General features: G+C 36.8%; 1 protein-coding gene across 1 annotated transcript in view; it reads left to right on the forward strand.

Annotated features, from left to right (window-relative positions):
* Positions 1-1,032: 1,032 nt before the first annotated feature.
* The window catches only part of LOC124723190 (phosphate carrier protein, mitochondrial-like), a 42,702-nt gene continuing 28,476 nt past the window's right edge, over positions 1,033-15,258 (forward strand). The window contains exons 1-2 of the mRNA XM_047248380.1: positions 1,033-1,271; positions 11,521-11,681. Of these exons, the coding sequence (XP_047104336.1) occupies positions 1,136-1,271; positions 11,521-11,681 (297 nt within the window). The 5' untranslated portion in view covers positions 1,033-1,135. The remainder of the gene's footprint in view (positions 1,272-11,520; positions 11,682-15,258) is intronic.

Raw genomic sequence — 15,258 nt, forward strand, 5'->3', positions numbered from 1 at the left:
GTTGTTTAGGCTTTGGTCTTTAAGTGCTCTGTCAAATTCTTGTCGCATTCTCATACCTACCATCTCATCCTCATCTGCATCCTCTCCTTTTTCCATAATATTGCTCTCCAGTTCATCTCACCTTTTCATCATATAATTTTGGTATTCATATCGGGTACTTTTGAGCATGTAGTGTAGGTATATACTGGAAACTGTGTCAATGACCTGAGGAGCCAGCACTGCTGATAACTATTGTACTGAAAGGTGCGGCAAATGATACTGCTGTTAAAAAAAATTAATAAAAGGAGGTGGAGATGTGGGAAAGACGATTTTTGTGGCTATGGGAAAACTGAAAGGTAGCTAAGAGCTGGATATAGGTAGTGTGTTATTGCCGATGAGCTGACAGTGAACTGAAGTAAAGATGTAGACGATTTACCACTACTGTAATACATGTGAGTATCACCAGTGCAATAATAACAATTATTATTATTATTATTATTATTACCAGTGCAATGGGAAGCAGTGATGACAGCAAAGAAGCTGAGCTACCGTTGGGTGGTACAGATCATGAAGACTATATCAGTTGCAAAAGAAGTCTGTATTGTATAACTTAAATTCTATCAACAAAAGCATTTAAATTGTATTCCCAAGTCAAAGAAACGCAAACATTTATAAAATAAAAAAATATTTACCTTGGCTCTTCCCACTTTTGAACAGATTTCAGATATTAAATTCTTAATCTACCTTGAATTCAATTTGTTTCGAAATACACAGTTCGTCCAAAATAGTTGAAACTTGAAAATTAAAATTTAAAACTTTTCGCTTGATCGATATATTTATACTCAAATATTGTCAACCTCCTTATTAGTTGCCTACTTATTTGTAAGTAGCTTATAGTAGTCGCTTATATACAAGAAAGTTCTGCGCTGTCTTGGATAATGACATCTGTCATTCTGTATATGGCTATTGATTTTTTTTTTTTTTTTTTAAATCACGAATCTGCACAATATCTTTGCGCGTTTGATGTCTGTAGGTAACGTCATATCTTTCGCCTTGCGTAAGAGTTCTTACAACCTTGCGGCAGAAGTTGTGCTAGTCGCGAGAGAGGGTTTAGGATAGGTTGATTTAGGCTTTAAGTGGTACTAAATTCCAAATTATGTTTAAATCTTTGCTAGAGGCTGCGAAGGGAAATCCTTTTGGGTTTCCCTTAGGAACTGCGTCATGCGATGGTAGTATTGGCGTAAAACATGGAAGGGAGATTGCTGCGGCTTCTACAGAGGCCCCTGTGGGAGGTAAAATGTTCAATATTGAAGTTAAAATATTCGAAGTAACTTTACATAAATATAGTACCCTGCTCCAGTCTTATACTTACTATTTTATGCAAATATTTTGTTAATTGTGGATTACATCCCAGATTTGGGTAGACGATTTTCCCCATGGTGTAAATATGCAGTTTTTTACACGCAAGAAATGGAAATATTTCGTACAATACTGTTAAAAGTATTCAGTATATTTTTGGTAAGTGGTATCTTTAATTCGGTATCTTCAGCAAGCACGGCTACAGAATTATTGATTCGGATCGTGCATGGATGTTAGAAGTCGTCGTTTCATTGATACCCTGTGTTTCGTGATAAAATAATTGCTGCGCACAAAAATGATTTTTTGCGTACTTGTCATGGTGTGAAGGCGCCCCCTTCTCTCTCTCTCTCTCTCTCTCTCTCTCTCTCTCTCTCTCTCTCTCTCTCTCACACACACACACACACACACACACACACACACACCTCGTACCATTTACCATGCTAAGTTTCCTATACAGCCAAGAAATATTGGGTTCACTTATTTGCAGAATTAACTACAAACTAATACACGTAGTCTGTGTGTTGCGCCTCCTACCAATTAACTAGTGTAAAGATGATTAACGCCCAGTGGAGTAACACATTTGTGACAATGCGTATGTGGAAGTAAACCACTTCGCATACGGTGGAAGATGTTGAGCTAAGAGATACTCCTTACGAAAAATAACATTAAACCACTATCTTTTCGCACCAATTGTTTTATTTCAAATAGAATCGGCCACGCGACGCCGAATTCGTTTTTTCTTGCATGGCATCCCAATAGCTGTGAATATAGTGATCAGGTGGGTGCGGTCTTCGTTCATTTCCCAGAACGTTTTGACTGTGTCACACACACTTTTATTGACGAAACGACAATCACGTTGAATATTAAACAAAGTTGGCGACTGTTGCTTTTTATTAAAAAAAATACCTTCAGGTGTGCCCAAGGGAAATGTCGGGGTCCTTGTTCACATTGTAAATTAATGACCTGTCAGATACTTAATTTCGACATTTTTTCAGATTAATTACTTTATCTTCGAAGATATGCACAAATATAGTCATATCTTGAGATTTCAAAGTGGTGCTGAGGTTTGAAACTTTAATTGTTCCAAAAAAAAAAAAAAAAAAAAAAAAAAAATCCTGTTACAAAACAGCATTAACTATTAAAATTTCAGTGGAATCGTCAGTGGAAAATTTCAAGAAATGCTGTTGAGGTATCTAGAAATATGCTACAGCCTAGTCGTTCATGTCGCTGCTGGTAGGTGCCATGAAGATTAGTATAATTTAGAGGTGCTGTTCCAGATAAGTCAGTTGACTTGAAAACTTCTGTAGCAGCTGATTGGGTACGGGGACTAAGAATAAGACAGTGTTAGGATTTTTTCCTGGCACTCATTGCTAGGTTCACTTTTGGTTCTGCTTGGCTATGTGTGAGCATGCCAACTAACTCGATTGATGTATTTTCTCCCCATTCCCCTCATGTAACTGTAACTATTGATATGACCCAAACTTAGGATTTTTAATATTTTTCAAAAGCAAAGAGTACCCATCAGCCACTCCTGTACTGATCATTTTAATGCTGGGATGTAAATTCGACACAACTATAGAACACTGAAGGTGTAAAATGTTACCATTGTTAACAGATGATTGTAAATTTTATTAGGCCTACTGCATATTTTATTCAAGGGTGGACATAATTTATAGCTTATGCACAGATTAATTTTAATCATAAGGTCTCCAAAGGTATCACATATAAAGTAAAAAATGGCCTGTTCTCTGTTCTATACTGAAAATACCAGATTAGTGGGAACTTGGAATTGGTACCAACTGCAGTCGTAAATTTTGCAAGGGTTTAGTAATCTAAATCATCTCGTTGAGATAGTGTTCTGCTGGTGGTCTGCATCTTCTTAGCATGGTACTTCAATGTTGTAACTCATCAGGTGTTTTCATTGTTTGTATGAAATAGTTCTTAACTTTTCTGGTACAGTTGAGCATCCTACGAATCCAGTAAAATTGCACAGTCAGCACTAAGTAGTAGACAAAAGCAGCAGCTTAGAAATGTGGAAGAATATTAGCGTGTTTCAATGTAGCTGCTTTCCTTGTAAACTATCTTGACAGAAGCAGCCTTCTTATGGAAGATGTCTTTGCTTTGGTTAAAGTCCTGTAATATGTAGTTTGTATTGGCTGCAGTGTAATTTGGTGGATTTATACCCTCGGATATAGATTAGATTATTCCCACATACATGTGCCTACCCATATTGGGTATTATTGATTTTACAGGCACAGTGTCTGCTTTGGCCCCGGACATCAGAATGGCAGTTATAAACCACATGTCTGCTGTAGAAGGATGATGAATGTTAGCTGGGTAGCTCAAATAAGTAATGAAAAGGAACTGAACCAAATTGGAGAGGAAATAGATCCATTTCAAGACATTGAGGAATCATCAGTTTGGGGAGGGAGGAAAGTGTTGTAGGTAAAAGCGGAGGCACAGGTTTGACTGCAATAAGTGGATGAGTGTGCGTAGGTTGCAGTAACTATAGTAGGATAACAAGCATGCAGATCTGCATTATTAAAGCTGAAAAAGGCAACAAACCACTTTTCAAATTTCAATGTTTAAAAAGAGCCATAACAAGATACAGGAGATAGGCAAAATAATGTGAACACCTGTACTTCCTTGGGAATGGTTTATTAATAAAGGGTTGGTCCCATATTATGCCTGTAGTACTGTTCTGCCACTCTTCAATCAGAATCTCTTCTAATTCCTGTAGTGATGGAGGCAGAAATCTGCTCAGTCTGCACTCCAGTACTGCCCACACGGTTTAGATAATGTTAAGTTGCATGCTTATCATACCACGATTGTACTGTTCTGGATGTTTGAATGGATGCATTATTGTCTTGGAATACGTTATCATTGTTGGGAACATGATTTGAATCATGGGATGCACCTGATCACGTAAAATGTTCATTGTTGGTTGTAACATGGCCTTTGAGAGTAATGATGGGACCAGCAGAATACTATGATATGTCTGCCCACACAATCACACTTCCACATCCATACTTAACCCTTGGAATTAAGCAGGATTGTAGGCTTCTTTTGGCACTCTCCAGATGTAAACTTTGTCTGGTGTTGGAAATAACAAAAATGTTGACTCGTTGGATCATATGGCGTATTTCCACTGATCAGCTGTCCAGGTTTTAAGCTTCTCACACCATGTTTTACACTTCTTTGCATTTGTCGTCACTAATAGTTAAGGTACATAAACCCGTCCATGCATATTTGCTTTTTGGAGTTCTCAGCAGACATTGTCAGTAGGTATGAGGTCTCAAAGATGGTTATCGAGCTATGCTGTCAATTCAGCTGCTGTAGTCTTGTTTTGACACAGTTCGTGTTAGTGTACAGTGATCTGTGTGTCTAGTTTTGATTTGTGCCCACTACTATGTTTACACAATGTCTTTCCACGTTTTGTGTAGGCTGTCATGACTGCTGAAACAGTTGCTCTTGAAACATTCAATAAGTTGGCTGTCGTGGTTACCTATCTCATGATGGTCATTACTGGGCATGACCACCAGTGCAGCAGCAATGTTATACATGAGATCTGCTGATATTTTTACATGGGATTTTATGTGGGTATGACCATCAGTCAGCTGTAGACTTGAATGGGTGTCCACCAGAAACTTGGCGAAAAGCACAAGTTGACCTCCCAGTGGTGGAACACGCTGCTGTGTACAGCATGCTGGATTTCAGTGGCTCCCTCACTATCCATGCCATCTAGACTCGGGTGGGAGTTGTCCTTGAAACAAATCTTACTTTCCTGTAATCCTTCTGCCCTCAGTCTCCACTAATCCCATGTGTCCTGCACATTTACGCCTGTGCACATGTTAATGTGCTTGACCCACATGCAGATAGAAGCATGTATGTAGGTTGCATGCCTCTTAAACATTGTGTGTGTGATTTCATTCACACGTTTGTTTGCTGGCCGCATCTATTTCCCTGTGGGACAAGCTGCAGCAGCACAGCGACTAGCTGGAAGGTGCACAGGTGTAAACGCATCTTAATTACACTCACACTGTACCTCCTTCATTGTTGTCTCCCCTTATGTTGTTTCACCCTTTGTATACTCCCTGTTGTAATCCTGTGCTGCACAACTCCCTGACACTGGTCACATTACTTCCCTCTGCACCATCTGCCTCTCCCCATATTCCTATCCTGTGCACCTGCTGCCTTTGTCGGACACCAGCCAACCTTCCCCAACCCTTCTTCACATTCCCTGCCTCTTGTCTCCTTTCTCTCACTTCACCTGACTCAACCCCCTCATGCATGTGAGGTGCAGCATTGCAGCTACCGTTACCATATTTGTGTATGGTGGTGGTAGATTCAGCCAACCAATGTCTGTTTCATCTGCCATTTAAACTTTAAAGTAGTGGCCACTTAAAGTGTTTTGTAGTGCAATGAAAATACACATTAAAATTCAGAATTCATACTACCATCCATGATGTGGTAAAAATAACTTTAATTATTGATTTAATATTCACACTTTAGAAACTGTAGTTCATGTATGAAGAATATTTTGTTTCAAATGAACAACCAACATACGAAGTTGTGTGGGAATCTGACAGTTTCAATGTGAACGTGAAGAAATTGAAAGTGTCAGCTTCACATGATTTTAACTTACATGAAAAGCTAGAAGAAATTGCTAGGATATACAGGGTGGTCAGAAACAGGTTGTGCAGAGAAATGTTAAGAAAAAATGTGATAGGTTGTGCTGTTTTATAGTTCATTAGCATTGAAGTTAGCAAAGCAGACCATTGTGCACACATCAAAAAGGCCCACAAGGCAGTGTCACCAAATGTGTTCATTTGAATTCCAATATCCGAACAAGTGAGACAAAGATCGGACACATGGTGGTAGTAAGGATCAAACTGGAGCCAAAGGCTGAAAAGTCTCGTGCATTATCATCTACACTATGAGAACTGACACTGTCTGGTGGGCCACTGGCATTTGCTTGCACAAGGGCCTGATTGACTAACTTCTGTGCTAGTTGACTCATAAACGACACAGCATGTTGTTGTTGATTTTTTAACCTACCCTGTAACACACTAACAAGCCAATCAGTTTCTGGTCACTGTGTAGAGAAGATAAATTGTCTCCTTCACAGCCAACAAAGCCAATTTAGTTGTTGATCTTGTGGAGAAGAGATATGGGGAAGCTGTTAAGTACATCTCTGCAGATGATATACCAAATGTTGAGATCCCTAGAAAACAGTAACAGGATATCTAATTATGAAAGAAGAAATGGACATGGAAAATTAAAAACCAATAAAGAAACAGGATGTGATGAAATTCCAATGGAACTCATTATATTCCTTGGTGAAGAAGGTATCAGTCTCAACTTTTTACGAAATTTGATATGGTTCATAACTCTACCAATGCCTATTAACAACTTCTAGTGTATTATCAAAAAAGAATGGGTGAAAATGTGAAGATCATTCTCATTACTCTTGAGTCATTTCCTTGAATATTTGTGTCCATCCCATGCTTGAAAAATGGGAGAAATTCATTGGTGTGAGTTTGTGTTGAGGAAAAGTTTAGGTATGCAAAAGAGTAGTTGCAGTGTAGATTTCACTGTAAAAATGCTATCAGGATTAAAATACAGATATTTGTTTTGAATTGTAAACTTAAGGAAATTCTGAAAAATAAATGTAGATCAGAAAGACATCTGCTGTATCAAGAATTTGTTGGAATGAGACTTAAAGTTGTTTGATGTTGCCAATTTGGTTAACTGTAGATTGCTAAAATATTGTAAAATTTAAGATTCCAGTTGGTATCCCTTCCAGGTTTTCGCCAACCTGGACATGTTTTATGTGCTCTTAAATACCTTAATGGTGGTTGAAATATTCGTGTGACTAGTGGTTTGCTGATGCTGGTGCTCTTGTAAGTACAAAGAATGTTTAATAGTGGTGCCCCTCTTTTTTAATAGTTGGCGTATTTGTTTTATCACTTAGAATTCATCTTGGTGTGGCATCTTGAGTGAAATAAGCAGTCAGTTTTAAGTTTGTTGGCAACTATCACATTGGCCCTCTTCAGTGCTAATCAGCCTTTTGCTACTGAAGTTAGCACAGTATGGGGGTGCTGAATTTGATTTTGATACTAACATACTGGGCGATTTGCTTGGAGAGGCTGGTACAGACAATGGAGAATTTAGTGAAGAGGAAGATTTGCTTGAAGAGAATATTGTGTACTGATAAAGGACAGAGACCAGACTTTGAAAGCAACAAATGAGAAAAATGAGGAATTAGAAAAATCCCAGGTGGCCACTAAAGAAGTTGAACTCTAATCTTTTGTGTGTAAAATACTCTTGTAGTTATAATTTATAACTAGTGCATAATGTAAATTGACTATTTTTCTAATAAAATTTTAGGCAGTAAAGTTGTCATACAGTAGTACATTCTGTACTTTATGTGTAACATGACATTGGAGAAATAATTGTAATTGAGTTGTAACCTGTAAATAGTCATTTTCAAATAGATTTGAAGTAGGAAAATTTGTTTTAGTAGAAGTGTAAAATTACCCTTTTCAGTGCTCTAATGTAATATCTGTAGAAGTCTGGCAAGAATGTGTTCTGCCACCTCTGTTATTTAATTTGTACTCTTAGCACTTTTAAGGAAGCACTTGGTAATACAGAACAAATGTGTGTAGGTTAATGTTGTCTTCCTATGTTGATACAGAATTCATTGTTGATAAAGAATACTATTAATGTAAACCTAGGTCTAAACCTTAACTAGATCTGTAAGAGAGTAAATTTGGTCTGTAATTCTTTATTCTGATGGATGGACACTAAATATGCAAACAGCGAAGAAGTTAGATCTTCGAAATGTGAATTTATCACAGAGCAATTAAATTCTGTGAACAGCAAAAATAACAATGATATATTGTGATAACACACACAATGAGAAATATTAGCAGCATATATCAGAAGAAAAACTCATATCCAAAACATATCTTTTGGAACTAAATATATAATTCTGCAGTTGATAATACGAGGGAAGATAGGGGTAAAAGAAGGAAATGGTAAAAGGTAACATATTGGTTAGAAAACATAAAACAGTGGATAAGAGTTCATAGTCCAAGCAACTACTATGCACTGCACTCCCTAGAATAAAGATGCGTTATATACTTGCCATTATCCATTGATGACGATGATGGATGGATGGATGGATGGATGAGGATGATTCAATAAGCATTAAGAATATCATAATCTAGATCACAATGCAGGTGTCTATAGACTTAAACAGCTATTGTAGTCAAATAGCAGATGTTTGTGAAATTGCATAAAAATTGATTTCCCCATAAGCAGTTACCAGGCACACAGATATATTGTATTTTCAGGCTGTCACTATGATTGAGCTCTTTCAGTGGCCTATGAATGTGTGTTGTTCAGAGATTAATTTCAATTAATTGCCAGACTGTAAAGTGACTGGAATGTTTCAACAGGTCCTGTTAAGATCCTTATAAATTTGGCAGCTGAGGAAATTATTAATGAAACTTCAGGACTCACAACTAGTTTCTCAGCATAAGTAATCGCTGTTACTGTGAATGAATAATACCAATGGTGCTATTTAAGAGAATTCAAGAAAATAGTGCTAGACCCAATTATGTTTCAATAAAGTTAAGAAATTTAATTATTTGGAAGAGTTCAGGAAGTTTTCCTCACTGAATCTATGAATAGAAGACAAACAAATGGTAGTTTTCCTGCCATAGTGGTGTAGCTTGTAGTATAAGTGTGGGCAGTGTAACTTCACTCTGTGCTAGGTTGCTAGAAGCTAACAATGAGCTATATGAACATTGATAGGGTGTGTGAGGCATGACTAGGACTACAACATATGTAAACGAGAAGATGCAACTCTCAACTGTTCTCAAGCAAATAGCTTGAATATTTTAGGCATACTTTGCTTATATAGTTTATAATGATACTAGTATTCAAAGATTGCACAGCCGAGCAAGTGTATGCTTAGTTCTACTAGTGTGATGCCTGTGGGTTGAATGTCACTACCAGTACATTTTTTAATTCCCTCATAATTCTGATAACAAATGTGTGGTAGCCACAAAATTGTGATGTCAGAGCTGTTTGAATGTAAATGACGTTGGTTTTTACAGGCATGCATTGAAAAAAACAATGCATAAATTTGGTTTTTATTAAAAGGTCTGTATGTTGCTATAATTATTGTTCTCCATACTTCTGTGGACAGATTGGTGCAGTGCTCCATAGGTTACCCATTTGACTGAAAGTTCTTGTCTACCCTTTACTTCTAGTCTCCTTAAGAATTTTTTCCTATGATGATTATCAAAATAATAAACAAATCATTAAATATTGATAAACTGCAAAGTAATAATTAACCTGTTAGAATCCCATGAGAATGAAAAGAAACTGCTGGCAGAGAGATTTGATCCAGTGATGTTGCCTAAGCATTTACTCATTTGGCTGCAGACACCTTTAATAGTAGCAACCATAGAAAATATATAAGCACATAGTTAAGTCCGAACTGTGTCCTACACATCACATCAATATAAATGAAATCGGTGAGATGAAGTTCCTACTCTCCCCTTGTAAAGGAAAATGACGTCCTGCATTTCATCTTTTTTGACTGAAATAGTGTAGTAAGATCATGGCCACATTTTTATTAATGAAGTGTCATCCTCTCTGCATCCTCTCTCTGCTAGTCTCCATCAATATTAACTGTTTCTGTCAATACTTTAATTGGTAAAAGTGTACAAATGGTTTGTTAGTAAGAGATTACTATGGAATATGATGAACACGTGCCAAAAGTCTGAAAGCCAGGAGTTTGTTGGTTAAAATACATTTGTGTTTAGATAAACTACTGCAAAATTAATACTGACTGGTGATAGTATCATTTTAAAAATCCTTTTCTGGATTTGTAAATAGTCTTCATTGTAGAAATCATTTGTTAAAAGCATGAACTGAACTTTTATTTACATTGACATTTTAAAACAGAAAAATCTTTTAGGAACTTTGTGTAATCTAAGCTGTTCACTTATGTCATAGATTTCAATGCTGTTCATGCCAGTGTATCATCTACATCCTTTCTCTCTAAATTGTTCTAAATACTTAAATCATGTTGAAGTTTTCTTTTATATGTATATCCTTGTTTGAGTGTTATTAAATTCTTTTTGTTGGATGATTTCAGGGCTTGATAAATAATTTGCTTGCTGTGAGATCATATCTCGATGTACTGCCCGTTCTTAATACTTAGACTATACTTGTTTGTAAGACTGACTATGAAATGGTTTTAAAAGAAAATGGTTACTTCTGTATTTGCACTAACAATGAGCAATAAGAATGAAGTGACAATGCAAAATAAGACTCACAAAACCATGATCTTGGGCTGGGTTTGGAATAATTGGTTGAACTGTTCAATAAATGTGCTGAGTGTCTTGTCAGTGTCAAATTCAGTTGAAAAACTCACCTTTCAACCTAATCCAGCTATCAAGCTTCACTAAGAACTAATCTGCAACCTTCATTCCAAAGAAATAATAAATTTTGGCACTGAGTGAAAATTTAAGGGCAAGTGTGTAGTAGTAATGTTGGTTTAAATTTTGAGCCCCCAGGTGCAAGAGTCTGTTTAGTTGCCTAAAACTTATTGGATATGTAAGTCTGTGTTGTCAGCATCTGTGCTGTAGAGGAAGTGTCCTGTCTTAACATGCCTTCATTCTGAGGCCCTACACCGCTACAGCAATAGTTCTGCATTCATTATTAAGATTTGAATATATCAGTGCATCAAGATGATTAACTAAACTGCTCATAGCAAAGTACTTCAGAAGAATATGGCAGTCTGCTATGTTAATAACTGAAATAGTGAGGAATTATGAGAAAATTACCATTAAATTTTATTGCTTTGGTAAAACAATGGACATAAAAATGTGGACATAGCCATGTGTAACATATCCTCTTTTGGTGGACAGGAGCTTGCCACAGTGTAGGTAGTTAGGAGAGATTAGATGAATTTTTAAAAAAGTTACGGAGGTATTTAGTGCAAATTTTTCTGAACTCCTTAATCCGTATATTTAAATTTACTGTATGGTTACTGTTAGAATTGGATGAGTGAATGTTAATCTTCTTATTAGTCATATACTTCCTATTGAGACTATATTGGAATTTTTATTTTAAAAAATGTTTTTTCTTCTTCTGTTACAGACTCCTGTGAATTTGGTTCTCCAAAATATTTTGCATTGTGTGGGCTTGGTGGTATTTTGTCCTGTGGAATCACACACACAATGGTTGTTCCACTTGATCTGGTTAAATGTCGTATTCAGGTTGACCCCGCAAAATATAAATCAATAATAAACGGTTTCAAGGTATGTACTACATGCAACAACTTAGCTAAGTGCGTTGGAATTAAAAGGCAGAAAAGTTTGTGCACTTCAATTTTTGTTCATTTTCAGTTCATATAGCATTTAAGGAACATTTGTTTAGTGGTTGTGGGTGGTATTCTATTTACATGATTGGCTTTAAAGTATCTTGATGTTTAAATGTAGTAATGGAAGTCCTCACAAATATCACCCATTCAGAAGTATATGAAGTAATTAAAAATAGTAAACAATATGCACCAAAATAACAATTTCATTCGTACTGATACTCTGTGGCTGGTTCAAATTTTGCACTTTGCCCTGAACCTTTGATCTGTGTTCTGATTTGGTGATACTTTATGGTTCAGTTAATGTAGTTATACATTAATCCATAATCCAATGCTCAATCAGGCCCTCTTCAGGATACAAGGCCTGTGAAATAACACTAGTGTCCACATTTATCAATACAAATAGATGTCACACATTTCAGTTTAATAATACATGGTAACATCTCAATGTGTGTTGCTTCCATTACTGAAAACATTTCTCCTTGACTACTACTTCTATTACAATTTCAATAATTGTAATCTGTAAAAGGTGGTGGGTAGAAATTAGGTTTATAGTTTTTAATATTCACCACTTGTGAATGACAAGCATCATATGTACAAATTAATTTGTGATGTGAATGTAAAAAAACATGTACCACATCATTGAGACTTATTGTATGAGTTACCCATAGAACATGAAACTAACTCTACATATCAGAACAAAATCGAATAGGATTGGATTGTGGCTTCAGAGAATGAAATTTATGCCCTATTGTTAGCTGTACTGTCTAGCAGAGAAGTGGGTTATCAATCCAGACATCTTAAATAGATAATGTCAATAGAAGGAACAGCATTGGAGCAGGAACAGTCTTTCCATCCGTTTCTGGATGGAAAAAAAGGTTGTACATGATTCAAAAGAACAATCAAGGCATTTTCCATAATTGATTTACGGAAACAGAAAACCTAAATCTGGATTATTAGGCATGTATTTGGACCCTATTGCTGTTACATGTTAAGAGTTAAGCTCTGTACCACCTAGTATTGCATGTTAGGGAGAAGGCCAGGGGAAAAGCAGTATCTGTGATGCAGAGCAGAAGTCTTTCACATTCCTTAGATCATGCGGATTGAAACGTATGTTCACAAATCTGTCAAAGGGTTTGACTTTCAGCTCCAAAACTTCCTTGGCACAGCAAACCCTGCTTAGTTCAGTTACCCACACCCTCAAAAGATCTGATTCTCTGCAATACCTGACATGCTAGATTATCACATCTTTCTTCTCGTACTATGGGCCGCCCGAAGTGGCCGTGCGGTTAAAGGCGCTGCAGCCTGGAACCACAAGACCGCTACGGTTGCAGGTTCGAATCCTGCCTCGGGCATGGATGTTCGTGATGTCTTTAGGTTAGTTAGGTTTAACTAGTTCTAAGTTCTAGGGGACTAATGACCTCAGCAGTTAAGTCCCATAGTGCTCAGAGCCATTTGAACCATTTTCTCATACTATACAGGGTAATGCATTCTGGCAGATGTTTACCTCTATACAGCTCATGCATACTAGGTCATCACTAAGTTTCCGAATTGTACTGAGACTCATAAATATCTTTCCTTTCAGTTCATGTGATAGTGTGTGTACCAGTGAGCCCCTCAGTGTTCAAAATCACCTTGGGTGCCCAAAGAATGTAGTGCAAAGGACACATGCTAGTGGGCATAGAATGGTATACCAGTAAAAGCACTCCTAACATGGTTTGTCTGACCTCATATTAACAAATTTCTTGATCTGCCAGCTTTACAACTCACCTTGTTCTCTTTGGATTATGGCCACTGCATAAACAATGGAGCAACAATAAACCCTTACAGGTAGCAACTTCACAATATAACAAACTGGCCATCTGCAAAACTTTGTAAAGTGGGTATATGGTGCACATTGGTATTGATAATTAATTGCTAGTGGTCTCAAATCCATTCAGCTCTACAATAGAACAAAATCTGAAGCTATGTACCATTTACTGACGTAATTTATAAAACATATGGTTGACATTGTTCCAAATGTTGTCCAGTGATACCTGCCTTGCCCATATCGTATTTATATGAAGGTGGTGTGAAGAACAGTATTCCCAAGATCTTGAATGAAGCCTGGCAGCTAACGCATCGAAAAGTCATTAGCATAGATCTTTTAACTTATACTTACAGAACATGAAATAGTCCCATACTTTTAGCATATTCAATGATTGTGTAAGTGCAATAATATGCTGCTCTTTTTCCTATAACCTGTGCTTTACCAAATAAATATTATGGCAAATTGAACATTGTGTGAGGCTTGTCCAAAATCAGTTTAAAATTTCCTTAGTTTACCAATGATATGTTTTCTAACTTCCCTGTAATAAAATGTATAGAGCAATACAGCTCAGCCCCCCCCCCCCCTCCCCCCAGAAAGTGAGGTTTTGTAGGACATCTGCTTCACTAATTGTATTAATTTATTTTCAAGTATACTGGAAACATTTTTGCTCTATGGTAGATCCCTCATCCTTAGGTGAGCAGAGACTTCAAATACTCTTTGCCACCACATGTATTTAATTTTATTGAACAGAAGCATTGTCAAAACATAAGGAAGGAAGCAGGCAATACACTGACTATACAGCACGAAAGAATAAAAGTCCAGTAAGTAATAGGGTGGGCAAGTCCTCTTGGTGGTGCTTGCAGCAGTACCATGTAGTGGCTGTCATCAGGGACAATGGCCTCTTATGGGCCTTCAAATTCGATGGTCTGGGATCCAGACCAACAGTTCAAATATGGTCTCAAACTTAATGGTTATATGTGTGAATATTAAAAGCTTCTGAGGGCAGCACCCTCCAGATTTCATATTCCATTCATAATCAGTTCACTGGGAATTCAGTGTCTAGTTTCTGCCTTGTTGATTCATGTTGTGAGAGGCCACTCTATTGCCTGTCTTTTTGATTCTGATTCAAATATGTGAAACTGTCTTCTCGCACCACCACTTTCAATTATGAAGTGCATAAAGTTTGTGCCTGTTTTTCTAGCCTTGTTACTCTGGCCATTCAGTGCACAATCCTTTGCATAATGTTGTTCGTGGTACCTAATAATTTGGATACTTATTTTACATATTTGCTTTCCATTATGCTCCATTTTATATTCTGCATTGTACACGCGTCAGTGTGTGAAGACTGGAAGTGAAAGTTCATACAGTAATAAACTGTTGATTTTAATTTTGTTTAAAGAATTTAAAATAACCAGTGCTCAACTAGTCGGTGGGAATACTTTGGAATTAGATATTGAATCGTATGACAAACTTGTGGGCAATTTTTTATGACAGAACAGAGAATTTCTACAGTGGTATGAAGAAATACTTAAATTTAATGTTTCACACATCATAATTAAGACTTTCAAAGGTTGTGGTTATTTAATAATTAGTAGGTTGTAATTACTAATAAATTTGTTTACAGGCCTGTTTGTGTTAATCAAATATGTAATGCATTCTTTCATTAGCTCTTTGAATGCCTATGAATAAACTAATGAAAGGCAGTTAA

This window comes from Schistocerca piceifrons, chromosome X (assembly GCF_021461385.2).
Source record: "Schistocerca piceifrons isolate TAMUIC-IGC-003096 chromosome X, iqSchPice1.1, whole genome shotgun sequence".
Lineage (NCBI taxonomy): Eukaryota > Metazoa > Arthropoda > Insecta > Orthoptera > Acrididae > Schistocerca > Schistocerca piceifrons.